This window comes from Salmo trutta, chromosome 2, assembly GCF_901001165.1.
Source record: "Salmo trutta chromosome 2, fSalTru1.1, whole genome shotgun sequence".
NCBI lineage: Eukaryota > Metazoa > Chordata > Actinopteri > Salmoniformes > Salmonidae > Salmo > Salmo trutta.
The window spans coordinates 61,011,119-61,035,934 of record NC_042958.1 but is presented as its reverse complement, the minus strand read 5'-3'; the positions used below and the strand labels follow the sequence as shown (position 1 = coordinate 61,035,934).

The following is a 24,816-nucleotide window of genomic DNA, read 5'->3' as shown; positions in this document are numbered from 1 at the left end:
AGTGGCATCATTTGCATGGGGTAGAGCAAACTAGGGAGGATATTCATCGTAATAAGGCTCACCCTGACAATCCATGAGATGGGAAACCACCTTTTGAGATCAATTCTGACTTTCTTGAGCACTGCAACGATGTTGAGTTTGAAAAGATCTTTAAGGTTAAGTGAGACAAATATAGCCAGAAAATGTGGGATAGTTGCCAGGTCTCCAAACTGCCCTGCCACTGACTTTTCAAGATTCACTTTATATCTGGAGACGTGGCCAAAGGATTCAATAACTGATGCTATTCATTATATTTTTACATCTTGGCCTCCTTGGTTTTGCCTTTTCATGGTTTGAGTGCAAGTACCTATGTAATTCTACATTGATGTACTGTTTACACAGTATGTCTCCCTTTCACAACCTCTCCATCTTTCCCTTTCAATAACTTGTTTTTTCTTATCTAGTTTGTTTTCTCTACACAGTATGAGATGAGTCAGTTCCATCCTCTTTCTGTCAGCCACTCTTTACCTCCCCTGATACCTTCATGCCCTTATTTTTTTTCATTTTTTAAATGTAACCTTTATTTAACTAGGCAAGTCAGTATTAAGAACAAATTCTTATTTACAATGACAGCCTAGGAACAGTGGGTTAACTGCCTTGTTCAGGGTCAGAATGACACATTCCTACCTTGTCAGCTCAGGGATTTGATCTAGCAACCTTTCAGTTACTGGCCCAACACTCTAACCACTAGGCTACCTGCCTGTCTTTTTATTATTGTCAATTCTAAATAATCCTAATCATATCAATGTAAGTTTTACATTTGATTTTGGCATTAGATTAGATTTCAGGATAATTGATAACGTCTTCTAGCTCCCTAGCTAAAATAATGTTTGTGGAGATGTTTTGGCGTGTACAGTCGTGGCCAAAAGTTTTCAGAATGACACAAATATTAATTTTCACAAGGTCTGCTGCCTCAGTTTGTATGATGGCAATTTGCACATACTCCAGAATGTTATGAAGAGTGATCAGATGAATTGCAAAGTCCCTCTTTGCCATGCAAATGAACTGAATCCCCAAAAAACATTTCCATTGCATTTTAGCCCTGCCACAAAAGGACCAGCTTGACACCATGTCAGTGATTCTCTCGTTAACACAGGTTTGAGTGTTGGCGAGGACAAGGCTGGAGATCACTCTGTCATGCTGATTGAGTTCGAATAACAGAATGGAAGCTTCAAAAGGAGGGTGGTGCTTGGAATCATTGTTCTTCCTCTGTCAACCATGGTTACCTGCAAGGAAACGCGTTCCGTCATCATTGCTTTGCACAAAAAGGGCTTCACGGGCAAGGATATTGCCGGCAGTAAGATTGCACCTAAATCAACCATTTATCGGATCATCAAGAACTTCAAGGAGAGCTGTTCAATTGTTGTGAAGAAGGCTTCAGGCTGCCCAAGAAAGTCCAGCAAGTGACAAAGTTAATTGACAGCATGCCAGGGCGGATTGCAGAGGTCTTGAAAAAGAATGGTCAACACTGCAAATATTGACTCTTTGCATCAACGTCATGTAATTGTCAATAAAAGCCTTTGACACTTATGAAATGCTTGTAATTATACTTCAGTATTCCATAGTAACATCTGACAAAAATATCTAAAGACACTGAAGCAGCAAACTTTGTGGAAATTAATATTTGTGTCATTCTCAAAACTTCTGGCCACGACTGTATATGTGCACAAGGAGTAATTCAAAAATAGAGTTCATGCAACGCAAAGCATCATATGCCTAACTGAAATCTCCTTGCCTCGATACAGGAAGTCAGATAGTGACACAGGAAGAGGTGCAACGTCAAACAGCTCAGCGAGAGCAGAGTCCCCCCTTAACTGAGCGACAAGTTACTTTTTACGATTATTTACTTTGTTAGCAAAATTTCTTGTCACAAGTAGCACCTTCAGTGCTGAAGCAGCATTAAGCCGTCTAGTCAGAAGAAGTGTCTCCAGAGGATATCTATTTTTGGAGGGTTTGTCTGAGAGTTCCTTTCAGGCCAGCTGCAGACAGCGAGAGCAAGATCCACTAAACCAAAGCAGCTGTTCCATTTCTATCTCACCCCACAATATGAGGTAGAGGACTTGAGTTCAGGGTCATTAATGCTCACACCTGTTGAAACCCGACCCACAGCTGCACCAGTCGCCCACGGTGAGTTATCTTCGTACCTGATCATATATTTATTTATCTTATACTCGCTTCAATTTCAGTTGTTATTTCCCCCCATGTGGAGGTCCACGTGGGTTAAGATATTGCATTTGTGGCAACTTGAGCTTTTGACCTTTCTCACACCCCTTCCAACTTCTTTACTCTCTCTCTCATTTCCTTTCAACATTGGCACCAGCCACTCTGACTTCAGACTTCAAAACCATTGTTTAAACTCAGCTGCAACTACCAGACGTGTGAGAGCAGTCAAGCGAGGCCCAACGGGACACCTAGACAGGAAGTATGACAATAAACTACATGGACAGCAAATTATTGACACTCAGTTTCACTCTAGCTCACTTAATGCTTCATTCATTTTTTGATGAGACTGGATATCAATGCTGATGCTCTTGAAAGTTTATAAGAATGACTGTTACTATAGTTACTCAAGTATCTCCAAAGGGTAGCTCTGTCCTGTACTCCTGTTACTATAGTCACGTCAGTTTGTCTCACTGTTGGTGTCTGAGGTGTAATGTGAAGATTGCAGCCAGGCCGTGGTAGGTTGTGGTTTTTAGCTTCGTGACTCTCTGTCTCAGACTGAACCGGAAGCTGACAACCTGCCTGCAACACCTCAAGAGCTACTTTTATGGGGTTTGGTTTGGGCGATGAGTTGAGTCAACTTCCGCCGTGCGCAGACCTGGTATGGTAAAGACAGAATGACTTTACAGGAAAGCTTGTTTTGCTCTGTCTGTCTTGTTACAGTGAAAACCCTGCATAAGCCAGGTGTATACTATGCTACTGTAGCACATCAAGATCTTGGCGGTAAGGTGACCTTATGTTCTTCTGTTGATTTGAAATTTGATGTCAATTAGGGTGACTGGGGAGGGAGATTTTATAATGGATGTTTTTGAAAGAATTTGTATTTTTGTCAGTTGCACTACATATACAAACGTATGTGGACAGTCCTTTAAATTAGTGGATTTGGCTATTTCAGCCACACTCGTTGCTGACAGATGTATAAAATCTGTCTGTGACTTTTAACGTGTCACCGCCATAGGATGCCACATTTCCAACAAGTCAGTTCGTAAAATTTCTGCCCTGCTAAAACTGCCCCGGTCAACTGTAAGTGCTGTTATTGTGAAGTGAAAACATCTAGGAGCAACAACGGCTCAGCCGTGAAGTGGTAGACCACACAAGCTCACAGAACGGGGCTGCCAAGTGCTGAAAAAAATATTTACTTAATAACATCTGTTTCTTTCATCATGTCTATAATGCATCACTACCTTGACTTTGGCCTCCAATTATACCCTTTAAATGGAAAAATAATAAAGTAACCACTTAATGCTGACTACTGAAAAGGTGTATGCCCTGTGAATTATATGGGCCATGCATTTGATTTAAAAAGAAAAGAACTGCACTTATTTGTAAAAAAAAGTATTATAATAATTAAGAACAGCACATTAGGCTGCAGTGCACAGTTTATTTTCAACTGACTTGAAAAATTAGAACACTAATGGTATCAATGAGAGAAATATTGCTTGTTTACTTGAGGATCTCACACAGATGCACCATTCATTACTGCACAAAGGGGTGTTTTCAAGAGCCCCCAGTGTAGAAATGCAGTTTAGAGCATGATTTGCAGTTTAGAGCATGATGCCCAACACAGACTGGCTTATAAGACACTATATTTCACTGTAGCAAAATACAATTATCATATCATTGTATTAAACTAGGTTACTCTTATGTAATCGTATAAAGTACAGTGAAATAAAGTGCTGCTTTTTCTTGACCTCTCCTAAATCAAATACAGTACATAGCCACTCTTCTTCATCTATGGAATTTAATCTACCTACTTTATTTGCCAAAGGCAGTATCCTGGTTCTCAAATCTGCACACAAGGACCTTTGATTTTCTTGTTTCCCTCTGACCCCAAATGGAGTGGGAAGCAATCTGGTCTTCAGCTCATTTACCTGTACACAGGCAATTGGAGCACTAGGGAAAGGGGATACCTAGGCAGTTGTACAACTGAATGCATCTTCTGCATTTAACCCAAAGGGCTTAAAGGGCTGCCTTTATCCACATCCACGTCTTCGGCGCCCTGTGGGTTAGCTGCCTTGCTCAGAACAACATATTTGTACCTTGTCAGCTCAGGGATTCGATCCAACAACCTTTCGGTTACTGGCCTAATACTCCTACCCGCCAGGCTACCTGCCACCCCCTATATAGGGCTTTAATTGTATCATACAATCTTCTGTACATCCCAGCTAATATAAATTTGAAAGCAAGTAGATCTATATTTAGCCAATCAAAGGCCTTTGTGAAATCAACAAAACATGCATATGTAGGTTTGCATTCTTGTAGTCTGGCTCTAATCACAGTGGATACTGTGTAAATGTGATTTACAAGCAAACCTGATGGTTTAAGATCCCAGAATATAACTTGTAGGCTGTGCTTATAAGGCTGATGCCTCTGTAATTTAGTGGGACCCGTGGATCATTTGTTGATGACTTTGGGATTGGTTTGATGATAAACGTGTACTAAGTTGATGGGATAATAACATTTTCAAAACACATTTGGGAATAGACACATTTTATGTCCAAATTTGGAAGCTCCGCTATTCATGTTGCCTTTTTTCCTGTTGCTTTTTAGCTTTCCTCAACAGCCTTCCTAACTTCCTCCATAGACAATTTTGCATCCAGGAATTGATTTGAGGTGAATCCAGCCCTAATCATTTCCATTTCCAACCCATTTTTTAAGATACAAGTATAATTTAAGAAGTCATCAAACACTAATTGGATATTGCTGACTGAAAATAGGTTAGCAAAGTCATTCTCCCAGTTCTATAATACACAATTCATCTTATGCTCAAGTTCACAATTTTCCAGTATGATTTCCATAGGGATTTTCATAAATCTTTTTTTCGGACCCATCTTATTGATTTCATTCCAAAACTGCTGACGGTTGTTCATTTGTAGTTATTCTAGCTGCAGTGCTCGGCCCCTTCTGAATCTTCTCTTATAGAGCCTTAGCTTCTTGTCATATGTTGACAGACACTGTTGAAACTCTTCTCTTAAACTTCTTCTCATTTATTGGTCTTCACACTTTAGGAACGTCTTTTCTGCAACCATCATTACTGACCATACATTATGTAACTCTTTATTGCAATATTGCAATTTTGAATTCAATACATTGAATGGTCATTACCCCTTGCTTGCACAAGGAAAGCACCTGGGGCCTTATTTATAAACCGTGTGTACATAGAAAACATACTCCCAAAAAGTTGCCAATTATGAAAGTATACCTTGACATGAGAATGTGCTCATCTTCCCACAAACTTTAGACCTCCATGCGTACACACATCTCTGTTAGTGATTGAAATATTGTATTGCAACCTGGCAATTGTTTTGTGCAAATGAGGGTTATGATAAAGCTTATTCATAAAAAATGTAAACTGGAGAACATATTAACAGAAATGCAGCCATTAGTAGGTTTTAGTATCTAAAACAGGAATCTTTTTCAGTATTTATTTTATCTTTATAACCATTGCAGAATAAATTCATCACCTTCTCTGGCTGTGATGGGTTCATGTTTCCGAAGTAGCCATACATCAAATTACCATGCACATCTCTCATTTAATTGGACCTAGTAGTAGTAAATAGATAGGCTATATTTCAAGTTTTGCAATCCCATAGGCAGCAGGGTTTATAATATACAGTCAAATTTAACAGGTGAATGAACAGTTTATCTTTTCCATTGAAGTAGGCCTACAGTTTATATACATGCTACTGTAAGTACTAGTGATGGGGGAGGGTGCTCTCTTCAGATGTTCTCCTTGTCTTTCTGCTGCAGATACATGGTGAGCAATATGTTTGGAACATCTATTTGCAATAAAAATCCCAGTATCGAATTGCAATACATGCAGAATCTTGAGAATCGTAATGCATATCCTTTCGCAGCGTGGTCTCAGAGCATTTCGTGTTATTCTGTATGCAAATCGGAGACATTCCATTTAGTATGATATGTTATGTTTTTTATGGTATGTATTCATTTGTCGATGCCCATCATCCATTTCATATGATATGTTACAAATTACAATACATCTGATGTTTTACAAATGACAATTCGTATGATATGTTACGAATTTGCAATCCTTACAATGTTACGAATTGGTGAAACGTATATGTTACGATTTCCAATTTGTTGTAGCTAATGTTGGCTAGGCGGCTAACGTTAGCTAACACTAGGGGTTAGGGTTAACGGTTAAGGTTAGGAGTTAGGTTAAAATTCATGGAAAAGCCATGCTAAAAGGGTTAAGGTTAGGTTTAAGGGTTAGGGGAACAGTTAGCTAAAAGGGTTAAGGTTAGGTTTAAGGGTTAGGGTAACAGTTAGCTAAAAGGGTTAAGGTTAGATTTAAGGGTTAGGAGAACAGTTAGCTAAAAGGGTTAACCTCTCTAGGGTAGGTGGCACCAAATCGTCCCACCTATGTAACAGCCAGTGGAATCCTGTGGCGCGTTATTCAAATACCTTAGAAATGCTATTACTTCAATTTCTCAAACATATGACTATTTTACAGCATTTTAAAGACAAGACTCTCGTTAATCTAACCACACTGTCCGATTTCAAAAAGGCTTTACAGCGAAAGCAAAACATTAGATTATGTCAGCAGAGTACCCAGCCAGAAATAATCAGACACCCATTTTTCAAGCTAGCATATAATGTCACAAAAACCCAGAAGACAGCTAAATGCAGCACTAACCTTTGATGATCTTCATCAGATGACACACCTAGGACATTATGTTATACAATACATGCATGTTTTGTTCAATCAAGTTCATATTTATATCAAAAACCAGCTTTTTACATTAGCATGTGACGTTCAGAACTAGCATACCCCCCGCAAACTTCCGGCGAATTTACTAACAATTTACTAAATTACTCACGATAAACGTTCACAAAAAGCATAACAATTATTTTAAGAATTATAGATACAGAACTCCTCTATGCACTCGATATGTCCGATTTTAAAATAGCTTTTTGGTGAAAGCACATTTTGCAATATTCTAAGTAGATAGCCCGGCATCACAGGGCTAGCTATTTAGACACCCAGCAAGTTTAGCCTTCACCAAACTCCGATTTACTATTAGAAAAGTTTGATTACCTTTGGTGTTCTTCATCAGAATGCACTCCCAGGACTTCTACTTCAATAACAAATGTTGGTTTGGTCCCAAATAATCCATAGTTATGTTCAAACAGCGGCGTTTTGTTCGTGCGTTCAAGACACTATCCGAATGGTAAATAAGGGTTACGAGCACGGCGCATTTCGTGACAAAAAATTTCTAAATATTCCATTACCGTACTTCGAAGCATGTCAACCGCTGTTTAAAATCAATTTTTATGCCATTTTTCTCGTAAAAAAGCGATAATATTCCGACCGGGAATCTGCGTTTAGGTAAATAGACAACAGAAAATAAAGCACAGGATCGACTCGTGCACGCGCCTAAGCCCATTATCCTCTTATCGGCCACTTGCCAAAAGCACAAATGTGTTTCAGCCTGGGGCTGGAATGACATCATTCAGCTTTTTCCCGGGCTCTGAGAGCCTATGGGAGCCGTAGGAAGTGTCACGTTACAGCAAAGATCATCAGTCTTCAATAAACAGAGACAAGAAGAACAAGATCTTGTCAGACAGGCCACTTCCTGTTCAGAATCTTCTCAGGTTTTTGCCTGCCATATGAGTTCTGTTATACTCACAGACACCATTCAAACAGTTTTAGAAACTTTAGGGTGTTTTCTATCCAAAGCCAATAATTATATGCATATTATAGTTACTGGGTAGGAGTAGTAACCAGATTAAATCGGGTACGTTTTTTTATCCGGCCGTGTAAATACTGCCCCCTAGCCCTAACAGGTAAGGTTAGGTTTAAGGGTTAGGGGAACAGTTAGCTAAAAGGGTTAAGAAGGCTCATAGACTAGACATTACATATGTTGTGATACAACGCATAATAAATGTAAATCCGGGACACTCAAATTAGTATAATATGTTATGTGTTGTATGGTTACTTAACCTTAAAGGGGGTGGGGGTTTCTACTAAGCGAACATACATAATTGTTTTAAGATGGTCATATTATGGATCATTAAGCTTTTTGGTTTTTAATTTTAGGACCCTTGTATGGATCCCCCCAAAATTATTTGATAAAATATTTAATTTGGCCTTTGCTACTATAGCCCATAGAAACACATTGAATAATACATTCATAAATAGCCAAAAAGACAGTCCAAAAATAAATCATAAGCAATAAGTGTCTGTCTTATATCTTGGAAGGCTATATATAAGAAGGCTCAGGAAATATTTTCGTTTTTTTAACACATATTTAACCCCTTTAACCCCTGTGAGTTTGAATCTAACGTTAGCAACAACAAATTGGAATTCGTAACATATCATACGTATTGCAAATTCGTAACATTTTGTACATTTTTCAGATTCATAACGTATTGAACGAATTGCAAATCGTAAACACATACGAATTGTAATTCGTAACACATCATACGAAATGAATGATGGACATCCACAAATTAATACATACCATTTGAAACGTAACATAGCATTGGAATGTCATGAATTTACTTACAGAATATTACGAAATGCTCTGAGACCAGGTTGTGCACCTAAGTATCATGAGGTCCCCGGCAATTCCCAGCCCCAGTAAGTACTGTAATAAATTTTAAAAATCAGTAGCCTGCCCTCTACAATATTGCAGAATTTCACGTGCAGTCCATCAAACACTGAGCAAAAATATTAACACAACATGTAAAGTGTTGGTCCCATGTTTCATGAGTTAAAATAAAAGATACCAGAAATCTTCCATATGCACAAAAGCATATTTCTCTCATCCACCTGACATGTGACTTATCAAAAAGCTGATTAAAAAGCATGATCATTACACAGGTGCACCTTGTGCTGTGGACAATAAAACACCACTCTAAAATGTTGAGTTTTGTCACACAACACCACAGATGTCTGTTTTGAGGGAGAGTGCAATTGGCATGCTGACTGCAGGAATGTCCACCAGAGCTGTTGCCAGAGAATTAAATGTTCATTTCTCTACCATAAGCCGCCTCCAACGTCCTTTTAGAGAATTTGGCAGTAGGTCCAACCGGCCTCACAACCGCAGACCACTTGTAACCGCGCCAGCCCAGGACTCCCACACCCGGCTTCTTCATTTGCAGGATCATCTGAGACCAGCCACCCGGACAGCTGATGAAACTATGGGTTTGCACAACGGAATAATTTCTGCACAAACTGTCAGTAACCATCTCAGGGAAGCTCAGCTGCGTGCTCATCATCCTCACCAGGTTCTTGACCTGACTGCAGTTCACTGTTGTAACCGACTTCAGTGGGCATATGCTCACCGTCGATGGCCACTGACACACTGGAGAAGTGTGCTCTTCACAGATGAATCCCGATTTCAACTGTACCGGGCAGATGGCAGACAGCGTGTATGGCGTTGTGTGGCGAGTAGTTTGCTGATGTCATTGTGAACTGAGTGCCCCATGGTGGTGGTGGGGTTATGGTATGGGCAGGCAGGCATAAGCTACGGACAACAAAACACAATTGCATTTTATCAACGGCAATTTGAATGCACAGAGATTCCTGTGACGATATCCTGAGGCCCATTGTCGTGCCATTCATCCTCCACCATCACCTCATGCTTCAGCATGATAATGCACGGCACCATGTTGCAAGGATCTGTACATAATTCCTGGAAGCTAAAAATGCCCAGTTCTTCCTTGGCCTGCATACTCACCAGACATGTCACCCATTGAGCATGGTTGGGATGCTCTGGATCTTCGTGTATGACAGCGGGTTCCAGTTCCCGCCAATATCCAGCAACTTCGCACAGCCATTGAAGAGCAGTTGGACAATATTCCACAGGCCACTATCAACAGCCTGATCAACTCAATGCGAAGGAGATGTGTCATGCTGCATGAGGCAAATGGTGGTCACACCAGATACTGACTGGTTTTCTGATCCAGGCCCCTACTGTTTTTTAAAGGTATCTGTAACCAACAGATGCATATCTGTAATCCCAGTCATGTGAAATCCATAGATTAGGGCCTAATGAATTCATTTCAATTGACTGATTATATGAACTGTAACTCAGTAAAATCTTTGAAATTGTTGCATGCTGCATTCATATTTTTATTCAGTGTATTTAGGTTGGGGAAACAGTAGATGCAAAACATTGTTGGTCCAAAACAATTTGCCATTGTTCTCTCTTTCAGAAACGGACACAGCCCTTTGCCAGATACAGCATACATTACTGTAAAAGATTCAAACAATCTGCCATCACAGTAAATAGACCAGTAGCTTACATAAAACGATTTGACCGTATGGGTAGGCTACTGTACAGCCCAACTGGTCTCAAGATGTCGATATTATACCTTTATGTCATTATTCATCTTACGTCCGACTTAAATTTCCTCAACTTGCAACACGCTCGTGTCCCCCATCGACCGGTTTGTACATAAAACATCCTTCATTCAGGCTGCAAAGGCATCAATTTCCTCCTTTACTCAATTTAATGGCTCCTCTGTGGAAAATAAATGGGGAAAATATGTATACCGTCTTAATAAAATAACATTTTCCACCACAATTTTCGTATTTTCAGACAACTTGTGGATGCTGCACACCACGTGAATCTGTTGTATATTGAACAACAACTCGTCTTTTGAATAGAAGTGTGGGCTGCAGCATAGTCTACTTTTAAATAGTTTTGAATATGCAATCAATCTTGCAGAATGCGCAGACAGGCACTCGCTGAAGCATGCATGTTTAGTTTGAAAAAGTAAAAACATGATTTAGTTATTAAAACATTCGGCCCACACCTCTAACGGAAATTTTTAAATATATCTATTTTAGAAACTGCCGTGACCTAATTCCAAATAGTTCCAAATTATGCAGCAAATAAAGTGCATTATTGTCACCATGAAAGGTGAATGGAGGGGGTTTCCAGCCGGAGTTTTAATGTTCGTTTTCATTCGTGCACAGACTTTCCAGAAATGGTGCACACAGAAATTGTGTGAAATTTACACAACTGTTATAAAGGAGGCCCCTGATGATTGGCACAATTATCATACACTGTTCCTTGGACACTCCAATCAGGTGAGGGTAAAGTCAGTGATAGGCAAGGGTGTTACTGTACTGACAAAGAAGGCTTCAATCACAACATGTCACGTTTCTGTGCCCTGAGGTGAGACATGCTTTTCCTTTTTGTGTTCAAGAGTAATCGGAGATGGAGAAAGGTGGACAGGCATATCTTTAGACAGGAAAAAGCAACAGCTCCATGGAAAGAAACACCCATTACAATTCTATTCTGGACAGAAACAAGCGTATCGCATGGCAAGAGGACTGCTATGTTGACCTCCAGTCTACCCCCACCTCAACTTCCACCAAGGGAGAGATGGAAGGTAAAAGCCATTGCTGTTGTTGCCATTATGAGCTGCACTTAATGTCCTTCTTGATAATTTCCTCAATCGACTAAAGAGCTGTACATGAAAGCAGGTTTGGACAAGTTGCCAACAACTGGATGCATTCGGTTTTCAGGGATACAGCTAATTCAAACTAGCTTCCTTTACCGCTGAAAACCGGATGTAGGAACTCTGTTCTGGCGTATTTTTACGCATGCTACGTTAGGTGAAGTTGTACCAGACCAAATTCTAACTGACGATACGTACACATAACTTGAAGAGTTCACACCAATCAACATTAACATAAATCCATGATTTACTCAAAGTCAAAAGTGCAAATTGCACATAGAGAGTTCTAATCAGAGTTCAGAGCTCTGAATATGTTCGTCTGTCTCTTGTGGCCTAGATGTGGGCTGGATCCAGAAACATCAGGGGCATCTGCAGCGCTTCATTACCACTCCCCTCCTGGAGGGGGCGCTGTCCCACATGAGGAAGCTGGAGCTGCTGAGCCAGGGTGAGGAGGCCCAGGTACAGGCTGGGGGGCAGCTGCAGGAGCGGGTGGGCACCCTCACCTCCATCCTGGCCAGCATGGACCCCCAGGGCTCCAACGCTCTCCAGGCCTTCCTTGAGAACTCTGACTCCCAGATGTACCGGCTTATCACGATGCATGGTGAGGAGGAGGACCCTATTGGTTGGCATCTAGTTTATTCGGCTAGAGTGTGTTGTGTGTAGGATTGTCATCTGCCTTCTGCAAGTTGTTCAGATCCAGATAGTGATAAAGCTATCTATGGCTGGTAATTGTATTGGTATACACCCCTCTCTGAAACTACTATAAGCTATCATTGTCTGTGATTTGATTCTCCTCTCACTGCAGACCCCATGGTTCAGGAGCACAAGGAGGCTCTTCTGTTGCAGTATCCCACACCAAGTGACAGCCTCTCCCCTGGCCCCTGTAGCCCAGAATTCTCCTCCTCCAGAATCTTGCTCCTGGTCGACGGCCTCTCGGACCTCCAGCAGAAGGAGCACGACCTCATGCAGGTGGAGGCCACCCGTGGGGCGCGGAGACACCACGTCAGACAGCTGGCCCTGGCCAAACTCCTGGAGCCCCTCACACGGGTCAGCCTGCCCCCCAGGGTCTCCCTCACCGTGGGAGTGGCCGGCATCGGCAAGAGCACCCTTGTGGGACATTTTGTACGCCTTTGGAGCAGAGGCGAGATCTGCACGGACGTGAGTTTTGTCTTGCCCTTTGCCTTCTGGGAGCTGAACACTGGGGAGAAGCTGTCGGCCGAAAGACTGGTGAAGCTGGCCTTCCCTCACATGACGGACCCCAGCCTGGTGCTGAGTGGTACATGTCGGACATTGCTGATTTTCGACGGTCTGGACGAGTTCCGTTGTCCTCTGGACTTCTCGGAGACTGTGCCTTGCACAGACCCCAAGAAGGAGGTGTCGGTGGACGACTTGGTCACCAACATCATCCGGGGCAACCTGCTCCCTGAAGCAGCGGTGTGGGTGACCTCCAGGCCGGCGGTGGCCTCGTTGATTCCTGGGGGACTAGTGGACAGGTTGACCGAGATCCCCGGATTCAGCCCGAAGGAAATCCGGCTGTTCCTGAGCCACAACTTCCCTAAGGGAGATACTGCCAGTCAGATATGGACTCACTTGGAGTCAAACAAGATCTTCATGGTGATGTCTTACATGCCTTGCATTTGCTGGATAGTGGCGGTTACCTTTGGGTACCTGTTGGAGAGTGGCTGGCAGGAGGGTCTTCCCAGGACCTGCACTGAGCTCTACTCCCACTTCTGCGCTATGAGAGCCGAAGCAGGTGAGCCCAGAGGCAGAGAGCCTATCAAGATGGATCAGCTTAACGGGAACAACCGCAAGCTGCTGGGAAGTCTGGGCCGACTGGCCTTCTACGGACTTCTGAAGCACAAATACACCTTCAGTGAGCAGGACATGAGGGCCTATGGAGTAGACCTTCCATCCACCCAGGGTGGCCTAGGAACTGGAGTACTGATCCGTGAGGATTCCCCAAATTGTGTGGCCTACCGCTTCACCCACCTGACTGTGCAGGAGTTCTTAGCAGCCACATACTACCACATCTGCTCCAAACGTGCCATCTTTGACCTGTTCACCGAGAGCGCCATGTCCTGGCCCAAGATCGGCTTCCAGAACCACTTCAGGAGCGCCCTGCAGCGGTCCCAGCAGGCAGAGGATGGTCACCTGGACGTGTTTGTGCGGTTCCTGGCGGGGTTGCTGTGCCCAGCGGCAGTGCGGCCGCTGGCAGGCCTGCTGGCCCAGGGGAAGGACGATGGGGGCCAAAGGGTTTGGGCGGCTGGGCTGCTGCAGGACCTCCTGGGCAGCGGTGGTGCTGTGGTGTCACTACGCTCAGTGAACGTGGCCTACTGCCTGCAGGAACTGCAGCACACAGAGGTGCTACGCAGCGTGGAGGAGGACCTGCGCTGTGGTGGCCTGGGAGGGAAGCTGACACGGACACACTGCACAGCGCTGGCCTACCTGCTACAGGTGTCTCCAGAGTGCAGCGAGGAGATCAACCTGTCGGCATGTCTGGACTACTCCACTGTAAAAAGCTTGCTGCCTCAGCTGCTCTACTGCAGCCATCTCAGGTTAGTTGGAGCAGACCCGTCCTCAGCTCCCTGTCTAATGGTGTCTCCTCCCGATCTCAAACAAACCCTTCCACATTTTAGGTAAGCTCCTCCACATCTCATATAAGCTCCTTCCCATCTCAGATAACCCCCTCCTCATCTCAACAAAGCCCCTCTCCATCCCTGAAAATATCCTCCTTCACTCCAAAGTGCAACCATTTCAGATAAGGGGAATTAAGGGGGGGGGGGGACATATGGTCAGAGGCAGAACCTGCCATATGTTGTGACATTTATGGCTAAACTTGAAATATAATTTCCAATTCCCTATGACAGCGTATTGACGTCCATACTAAGGATGCTGTATCTTAACATTTTGCAGATTGGAAAATAACCATTTTAAAGATGATGTCATGGAACTGCTGGGAAGCTTACTGAGTGCAAAGGACTGCCACCTTCAGAAGATAAGGTCAGGAGCCATTCATTTCTTTGTGGCAGGGATTCTTTAAAATGACTAGAATCCCTCACTATGTGTGTGTGTGGGGGGGGGGGGGGGGGGGGGGGGGGAAATAGCCCAAAACTAAGCAGCCTACATCCTATAAGTAGCCTCTTTTAAGGCCATGCAGGTGTTCAATGTTCAGTCATTTCTGTACTTTAGTGTACGGGGAAATCGTCCATGGTCCAATCAGGTGCAGATGACTGTCAATGAGTCTCCTCGAGTACTTGTGATTGGACTCAAATCAAATAATGAGTTGAACTGATTGTTGTCACCCGACCGCCACCCAATTGTGTGATCTGTAATCAGTGTTAAACAAATTACACTGCTACTTCTTTCATTAACCAGTTTAGACCCCTGGCCACCTCAGGTCCTTCACATATTCTGGTAATGCTTCCGTTCAAGGAGATGACAATGTTTACACAGCCATTAAACAATGTCGTCAGACATTTAGCATCGAGGACATTTCAACTCTCATTCAGGTTCATTACTATGCTTTTATTGTGATTGAACATTTTCTTTCAAGTGAGATAATACTGTTCATGATATTCACTGAGGTCATACATGCAAATTGGTATGCCCAGTATTGTATAATGATGTATTATGATGGTCTTTCTTATGTAACTTCTCTTATATTCAAGTCTGGCAGAGAACGCTATCAGCAACAAAGGGGCCAAGGCCCTGAGTCGAGCACTACTGGTTAACCGGACGCTAATTACGCTTGAGTGAGTGAGACCAATTTGTGTCTGATTACATCCAAATGAATAGCAGATGTTTGTTCATGACAATGTTCCAGTCACTTTAACAGTAATCTGAGAACATCTTCTAATGAGTGAGAAGATACACCCACCTGTTGGTTATATAATAAGTATGAAAGTGGTAACTAAAGATAGGAGAACTTTGTGAAATTAAACTATGGTTAAGCATAAGTTATTTGTGGCTTAGTCTCCGTAGCAACAACATTGGATCTAAAGGCGCCAAGTTTCTAGCAGAAGCCCTCAAAATGAATCAGGTCCTGGTGTCCATCAAGTGAGTAACTACAATGGCTAGTGAAAGTCTTTACACCCCTTGCACAGTTGGTGCCTTTAAGTGAAATTTAAAAAGGATTAAATTCATTTTTTCCCCCTACATATCTACATAAACTAATTCAGAGTTTTCAAAATGTAAGACAAATTACAGAAATTTGCAGGAAATAATAAAAAAGAATAAGAATTCTTCACACCACTTGCTGTGGCACATCTTAAAAAGTTCTTAACGAGTTAAGAACAACTTCCCCTGTCTCTGTAAGGTCCCTCAGTTGGATAGTGAATTTCAAACAATGATTCAATCTCAGAGCTGAAAATTAGCTTTACAAACATGTCAGTGATACATTTTTTTAGACAGGCACATATCAGGGAAGGTTACAAAAGAATTCCAAGACACTGAATATCCTTTTGAGTATGGTCAAGTAGATTATACATTGTGGATGGTGTATCATATCACCCTGGTACTGTGAGGATCTGGCCGTCCAGCCACAAAGTTCATTGGCTAAGCTGAGAGAAAACTGTACATAGATCAACAGCACTGAATTCACTCCACATTACTGGCCTATATGACAGAGTGAAAAGAAGGAAACCTGTGCTAAAAAAAAATCCATTCCAAATCATCCCTCTTGTTTGCAACAAGGCTCTTAAGTAATACTTCAAGACAACATGGATAAGAATTGGATGTAAGGTTTGGGGCAAATCCAACACATCATGGAGTAAACCCTCTACATTTTTAAGAACTGTGGTGTCAGTGCCATGGGATAGGTATGCTTGTCCTGGCAGGGACTGCCGAGTTTGGTCAGGACCAAAATAAATACAAAACTGGCAAATGCCCAGGTAAAAACGTGGAGGAAAACCTGCCTCAGTCTTAAGACCTAACACTTGGATTGTTTTAGTTTTCAGAGGGAAAATTAAACACATTTTAAGACTAAAGACACACCAGAATGGGTTTCCATTGAGTGGTCTATTCTTGGTGCTGACATAAATCTGTAAAATAAAATCTGAGATCATTAAGTCTTGAATATTGCTGGCCATCAATGATCCCCAACCAAACTGACTGAGCTTGAGCAGTTTTTCCAAAACAATGGATATATGTTCTTATTCAACATGATTCACAGCTGTAATTGCTGCCAAAAGTAGCTTCAAATAAGTATTAACCGTTAGACATTTGTTTTTTATTCATTTTAGAACATGTCTATATTTTTTTCTTGCACTTTGAAAAATGTGTAGTAGGTTGTGTAGATCAGTAGGAAAGAAATCAAATGTAATCCCTTTTTAGATTTAAATATACGGAGGCAAAATGTGCAACGGGTGTGAAGACTTTCATCAGGCACTCTATATGATTTTCGACTCTGACATTTGCTTTCAGCAGTTATTGCCGTTTGATTATTTTTTACCAATGCCAGTGAAATATGAAATATAATTTTGGTTTGTGATTTCATTTTCTCCCGGTTCTGCAGTTTCCAAAATAATCTCATTGAGGAGGAGGGCGCTCGCGCCCTGGCTGAGGTGCTGCTGTCCAACCGCAAACTTGTCTCGCTGAAGTGAGTCCTACCAACCATCCATGTGTATGTGTGTGTTTGTGTGTGTACGCTGAAACATATCAACATTGTGCTCGCAGTGTACAGAAGAATTGTATTGGAGCAGATGGAGCCAAGAGGATTGCAGAAGCGCTAAAGACAAACCGGACACTTACAGAACTGATGTAAGAACTTTGTCATCATTATCAGCGGTTCATACTACAAGATGTCCATCTCAACATTCTATGACATATATGTCACCAAAACGTGTTGACAGATTCATTGTCTGACCGTCTAGGAGCATAAGAAAATCAATGTCATGTTCCATCTAACAGTAGACTATTGACTGCTATAGAACTGTTGTATATGTCAGAATCGACTGATATATACACATCTGACGTGCTCTCAATGGTGTAAGAATACACGTTTTAGTTTTTTTTAGCTTAGTTACCTGGTTACCACGGACTTCCAGTATTGACAGTATAAGGCCCGGAATAATGCACGCTTGCGGCTTTCTGAAATGTGTTTTCTGTTTCTTTATGGGTCTGCAGTCTGAGCAGTAACCAGCTGGGGGACAAAGGCACTGCGGCCCTGGCCCAGGCCCTGACCGTCAACCACAGCCTCCACTCGCTGCAGTCAGTGTCCTGCCCTCACTACATGACATTACCTGACATGACTGCAATGCAGCTCCTCCACTTGACATCAACTTGAAAATGTTTCCTATTCCCCTTACACTCCAATACAAATACATTCACAAGCACCCATTTGACCTAGATGACATAAGCCATCTGTTTATCTAACATGGTTTGAAGCAGTGGCAGTTGTCATAGCGACATTGTTTTCTGACACATTTTCCTTATGCTGGTTATATCGTGATTAGTTTACTGCAGGCCAGGCGCCAGGTTAAAGTGACTGAGGGGGCATTTGAAATAGATTTATTTTTAATGATGATATAGGCAACAAGATAAATAAGATAGGTAATTCACCTGTTATAAACAGTCTATGTGCCACGCACAGCTGTCATGACAAATAGATAGACCTATAGGCCTGATTCAAACATGGAAAATCAATAGGCCCATGAGTTCAGCAACACATTGTGATATGGCACAATACACTTCTGTGGATCAAATTCGACCCACGTAAATCAGTTAAGAAATGCCAGCCTGCCATAAAACACGTTTCCAATACGTACAGTTCCATTTACAACCACAAAAATCACTAGGCTACCAAGAACACCTTAGAAATAGAACAAAATAGAAGAACCGATCGGTAGGTTCTAAAGGGTCAATGAATTATTCTATGTCCATTTTCAGCCTGCAGAGTAACTCCATCAGTAACAAAGGGATGACTGCGTTAACCAAGGCTCTGCGGTTGAACCGTGGACTCATCTGTCTGAAGTGAGTACTGGAGCTAATGGAAATTCTGCTCTCATCAATTAAGTCCTAATGAGTATAATGACTGAGGAAACATTCATCAGTTTCATTGTATGTCATTATGGCTTACTTCAACTATGATTGCTCGGTTTATCATGTCTCTCCCTAAACACCAGTGTTGCTGCTGTACATCTGTCTCCCAGGCACTTTTAAAATGGGTCAATTTTCATCACCGATTGCCCAGAGGATGCACTGCACACATTTAGCCACATTTGAATCAGTCGCTGATTAAAATGGATATGTTCATTTAAACACGAAATCCGTAAAGGGGGAAACGTCGCCATTGTGTCCCCCCCCCCCCCCAAAAGCGCCTTTATTTTTTGTGGTTTTGTTGGTTAAACAGAGTAGAGGAGCATTGTGGTAAAAAACAAAAAAAACAAGTTGCAGTACATATTCTGCTGTTCTATTGCGTGTGCAATGATGTCAAAGAAAGAAAAAAAACTGTGTTCATTGTTTGAAGTAACTTTTTGTTGTTGTAATATCGCAAACGTACGTGGCAGTTTCACTAACTACGGATTTCAGCTTTACAACCTGTCTAGTTTGGTTTGTGACTCGGTCTCAGTCTGTCTGAGTGTTGCAAAAAGAAAACTCCTAGTTTTTCCCTTAGTTCAACGTTTTATACCATCTCTCTGAACAAAAGCTATGCAGAGACTGCCATAACATCTTTAGGAGGACACTAGCTGTTTCAGGGCTCGGTCTTTGTAATAACTCTGTTTCATTCCCCTCTCCCTGCTAGCCTGCGTGAGAACTCGATCGGGGTGGAGGGGGCGAAGGATATGGCCAGGGCACTGCAGGAGAACAGCTCTCTCCGACACCTGGAGTGAGTTGCACCACCACCTGTCAGTAAAGGCCACTCTCCTCTGCCATACGGTGGCACAGAAATACCTAGCTGTCGGGAAATGTCTCCAACTCAGGGCGTGCCGTTGTGAGGCATCTGGGTTCTGTGTTAACAGTAGGAGCACTGACAAGTTGGCTATTTAGAGCTGGGGTCATTCAGAATGGATGAAGGTTTCTCTGGCTTCCTTTCTCTGTTTTTATTTTCCTTCTCACCGATGCTCTTGCATTCAATATCTCTGTGTGTGTCTTAGTCTTACAGCCAACCTTCTGCACGATGAGGGGGTGAAAGCCATAGCTGGAGCTGTGAAGGTCAACCGAGCACTTACTACTTTACGGTAATCAGTCAGATCTGTGCACACACACACACACACACACACACACACACACAGTTGCAAAGTGAAGGGAATGCCTGCTGAGATGGAACAACCCTAATTGCTGGCTGCAGCAGCAACCCACACCTTGCCACATTTGTTGGTGTTGGAGAATGCGGGCAACACACACACACGCCTACACACATTTAAATTCACCTAAATATCCCTCTCTGTCCACCAGTCTCCAGTGGAATTTCATCAAGTGCACAGCCACTAAATCCTTGGCCCATGCTCTACTCACCAACTCCACCATGCAGCTACTAGAGTAAGCACTGAAGCCCTCTACACTTCATTCTACCTATTGCTCTTTATTTAGACGAAACTGGACCATTCCCAAGTCTGGAAATCAAAGAACAGTTAAATGTCATTGATTGACTGTGGAGACTGATTTTGCTCTGGCTCTCTCTCTGTGTGTGTGTGTGTGTGTGTGTGTGTGTGTGTGTGTGTGTGTGTGTGTGTATAGTCTACAGGAAAATGCCATTGGGGATGAAGGAGTGGTAGCTCTGGCAGGAGCCCTGAAGACCAATGCGTCTCTCTGTACATTGTGGTTAGTGCCCCATATCTCTATTTAATACTGAGCTAATAGCTTTGTTGCCTTTATTTCTGCCACATTGTAAATGCTTCTGATGGAGGAGAATGAGTGTGTGTGTGTTCGCACGTGTGTGTACGGTCACGTGTGTGTATGGTCATGTGTGTGTGTTCGCACGTGTGTATGGTCATGTGTGTGTGTATGGTCACATGTGTGTTCTCTCTACAGTCTCCAGGGCGTATCAGCAGGCAGGAGTGGTGCCATCTCAATGGCCGAGGCTCTAATGGTCAACAAAACCCTGCACACTCTGGAGTGAGTTTTATTTCCTTCAATCACTCTCATTCCCTCTTTATTTCTGTGTCCTTGTGGCATAATACCAACAAATTGACTCTCATTCTCTTGACCCGCTGCGTTTGCTAGAAATTGTTCACTCGGTCACACCTTCCCTCCCACTTTCTCGCGCTTTCTGGTGTTCTTGACAGCCACTGTTGGCACAGTCATCTATATCTCTTCTTCACAGATTTTTGTCCCAACACAGTCCACTATAAGCTCATAGTAATGGCTGAAATGGAACGAATGAAAATGGTATTAAAACACATTTAAACCCTACATTTACCATTCCATGTATTCCATTCCAGCCATTACCATGAGCCTGCCCTCTGATTTCACCAGCCTCCCAATGGTCCATATAGAGACTTAGTGTTCTTTGTATCCTTTCTGTCACATTCTCGTTTGTGTTCCAGCCTACGAGGGAACTCCATAGGGATGGAGGGAGCCAAGGCTTTGGCTAATGCACTGAAGACAAACAGAACACTCAAATCATTAAAGTGAGTCCTTTTTGTCCAGTGAGCCCTTGTAATGTATAAACATTAGCAATTGCATGCATGCACACTAGCAGTTGTATTCCCACTTGCACATTTGGTACAATAGCATTTATCTTTCTACGAAATATTGCGTTATTAACTGCGTGACAAGTCAAATTATTTTCTTTAGGACTGTAACCAAGGCATTTCTGTTTGGCGTCATTTTTCCATCAGACATTTGGCCACAAGCACAGAGGAAACCACAGGGGTTAACGACTCCACTCCCCCAAGGGCTGTATTGTCATTAGCAACCATAGATCTGGCTTTAAACATGAACTACAGTGGGCTAGTGTTACCATGGCAATCTGTTTTGCAAAGTAACATATTGCACAATGGATACAACAGCAATTTCCTACCTCAGTGCCTTCAGAAAGTATTCATACCCCTTGAAATATTCAACATTTTGTTGTGTTACAGCCTGAATTCAAATGGATTCAAATGGATTTCTCTCTCACCCATCGACACACAATGACAAAGTGAAAACATGCTTTAATACATTTTTCCTAATTTATTGAAAATCAAATACAGAAATATAATTTACATAAGTATTCAGCTATTACAGCTGGGAGTCTTTCTGGGTAAGTCTCTAAGAGCTTTGCACACTTGGATTGTACAATATTTACATTCTTTTTTTTAATGTTTCAAGCTCTGTCAGGTTGGTTGGTGATCATTGCTAGACAGCCATTTGAGTCTTGCCCTAGATTTTCAAGACGATTTAATTCAAAACTCTAACTAGGCCACTCAAGAACATTTAATATCGTCTTGGTAAGCAACTCCAGTGTATATTTGGCCTTGTGTTTTAGGTTATTGTCCTGCTGAAAGGTGAATGTGTCTCCCAATGTCTGGTAGAAAGCATACTGAACCAGGTTTTCCTCTAGGATTTTGCATGTGCTTAGCTCTATTCCGTTAAATCATCTTCTTTGTCCTTGCCGATGACAAGCATACCAATAACATGATGACGCCACCATGAAAATATGAAGAGTGGTACTCAGTGATGTGTTGGATTTTCCCCCCAAAATAACACTATGTATTCAGGAAATAAAGTTTTTATTTGTTATATTTAACTAGGCCAGTCAGTTAAGAACAAATTCTTATTTACAATGACGGCCTACCGGGGAACAGTGGGTTAACTGCCTTGTTCAGGGGCAGAACGACAGGTTTTTACCTTGTCAGCTCGGGGATTCAATCCAGCAACCTTTCGGTTACTGGCCCAACCCTCTAACCACTAGGCTACCTGCCACCCCAAACAGGATGCATGTTTTGGAATATTTTTATTCTGTACAGTCATGTAGGTTAGTATTGTGGAGTAAGCTTTCTCCTATCACAGCCATTAAACTCTGTGACTGTTTTAAAGTCACCATTGGCCTCATGGTGAAACCCCTGAGCGGTTTCCTTCCTCTCCATCAACTGAGTTAGGAAGGACGCCTGGATCTTTGTAGTGACTGGGTGACTTTGTAGTGACTACACCATCCAATGTGTAATTAATAACTTCACCATGCTCAAAGGGATATTCAATGTCTGCTTTTTTACCCATCTACCAATAGGTGCACTTCTTTCAAGGGATGTGAATACTGTCTGAAGGCAATGTATTTATGTACCCGTCTTTGATTGTGCTGGTTGTAATTCTACACATTTATCGAGCTTTAGTCACCTGAACTGTTTCAGTAAGGGATATTAGTCATACTTCCTCTCGCTGGCTTCCAGTGGACTCCATAATTATGTTTCACACTGATATGCACTCCCATATGTATTTATTTGGACAGTGAAGCTAAAACATTCCATTTGCCTCCAAGCTTGATGTAGTTATTGCATGTTAAGAATATGGGACCAAATACTAAATGTTTGACAAAATGTAATGAACTATAAGTGAATTTGTCCAGATACTTATGACACCGTCAAATGGGGGGACTAAATACATAAAGTGCTTTCATTCGTGAATGGTAAAACGGGTATGAGAATACCCACAAATAAAAGGTGAGTTTCTGTACTGTCGCCTCATACTAAACAAATGAATCCATTAATCCAAATTGCTGGAGGATAGAGTCTAATTAAACGTTTTATCTTGACTGTCCAAATAAATACATCCAAATAAATAAGTAATTGTGCATGGGTATATTTTCGTTGTTGTGCATAGTTCATCCAAGCACTGAGTCAGAGAGAGAGAAACATCACATGAAAGGCTCAAGTAGAAAGCATTTGATACAGACATTCAAAGATAGACAACCCCACACACACACACACGTACACACAGGTACATTCAGTTCCCTCAGTGAAAGCAATTTCAGAGTGCTGCCACAATACATTACTTCCAAATGGTCTTGCGGTCTTGTTTTTGAGTGTTTTTGTCTGGTTGTGCCTTAGGCCTGTTGGATTCATGTTGGATTCTACATGAGCCTTTTGATGCATGTAATGTGTGTGCAGTCTGCAGGAGAACTCTCTGGGAATGGATGGAGCCATATTCATCGCCACAGCCCTGAAAGGAAACCACCAGCTAACTTATATAAAGTGAGTGTATCCTGCTGACTTTTCATATACGATCTGGTGTGCACTGTATATTGTATATAAAAAGGTATGTGTAAGACTGTGTGTGTGCGTGCTTGAGTGTGTACTCACTCAGGCTTTAATGCATGCTCCTCCACTCCTCCAGCTTGCAGGGGAACGGCATTGGAGAGTCGGGAGCAAAGGTAATCTCTGATGCCATCAGAACCAACTCTCCAGACTGTGTGGTGGAGATCTGACCTCAAGGGACGCCAGAGGTCAAAGGCCATCGGTCCCCAGGGGCTTATTCATTAGGGTTAAACATTACAGTACATTGATATATAACGTGTTGTATAGAACCATCATTCTCGTGCCAGCTCAATACTTTGCAATGTTCTGAACACGTTTCACCCTTCTGAACACATCCCTTGCCCATGGAGAAGTCTTTGTCTTTGCAATGGACATGTAGAGTAAGAATTTCAGAGGCTACCCATCAGCCTGGCTCATTGGACCTAGCTTCTGACGGACAGCCACAACGACAAACCGCAGGGATATTTGTTGTAGGTCTTATTTTAAGATCTATTACATTGGTACTGTCGGGGGAATTGTGTATATTAGTACCGACTGACATTTAAATATTATTTATGTACATTTATTTTCCTAATAAACATATCTTAAAGCAGCTACATATACATTGCCTTTATATGAATTGAAAATGTGTGTGACATGACGTATACAGTTCATATAGGATGTATGATGTGTGCACCAAACATACTGGAAGACACAGTACTGTAGTGTGCAGTGACCTTCACGCCCAGACGGTAAAGATCTCACTAGATACAGGAAATCACATATTTAGCCTACAGTATATAGTACAGTACTTGAATTGATATTGAGAGAAAGCACATAGTGCTGATCACAACCCTCAGAAGAAAGGCTCTATTACTGGCACAATGGGATATATAAAAATCTATATTTTATACTACAGCGTTAAGCTGCATAGCAGCTGTTTTGATGACGTTGGAGGTGTAACTGC

General features: G+C 42.2%; 1 protein-coding gene across 4 annotated transcripts; it reads left to right on the top strand.

The window, feature by feature from the left end:
• The first annotated feature begins 1,805 nt into the window (after positions 1–1,805).
• Positions 1,806–24,468, top strand: nlrc3 (NLR family, CARD domain containing 3). Of its 4 annotated transcripts, XM_029709813.1 has the most exons (20): positions 1,806–2,166; positions 2,360–2,461; positions 11,445–11,628; positions 12,035–12,298; positions 12,503–14,252; positions 14,611–14,697; positions 15,366–15,449; positions 15,670–15,753; positions 17,210–17,293; positions 17,371–17,454; positions 17,821–17,904; positions 18,583–18,666; positions 19,439–19,522; positions 19,791–19,874; positions 20,092–20,175; positions 20,374–20,457; positions 20,668–20,751; positions 21,183–21,266; positions 23,724–23,807; positions 23,950–24,468. In XM_029709813.1, exons 3-20 carry the CDS (start codon positions 11,505–11,507, stop codon positions 24,038–24,040), a joined length of 3,408 nt encoding a protein of 1,135 aa, XP_029565673.1. In that variant the 5' UTR covers positions 1,806–2,166; positions 2,360–2,461; positions 11,445–11,504; the 3' UTR covers positions 24,041–24,468. The 4 variants fall into 4 exon arrangements, with proteins under 4 accessions (XP_029565673.1, XP_029565648.1, XP_029565665.1 ...); XM_029709788.1 differs by lacking the exon at positions 2,360–2,461 and having other exon boundaries at positions 11,443–11,628; XM_029709805.1 differs by lacking the exon at positions 1,806–2,166 and having other exon boundaries at positions 2,196–2,461; positions 11,443–11,628.
• The last annotated feature ends 348 nt before the right edge of the window (positions 24,469–24,816 follow it).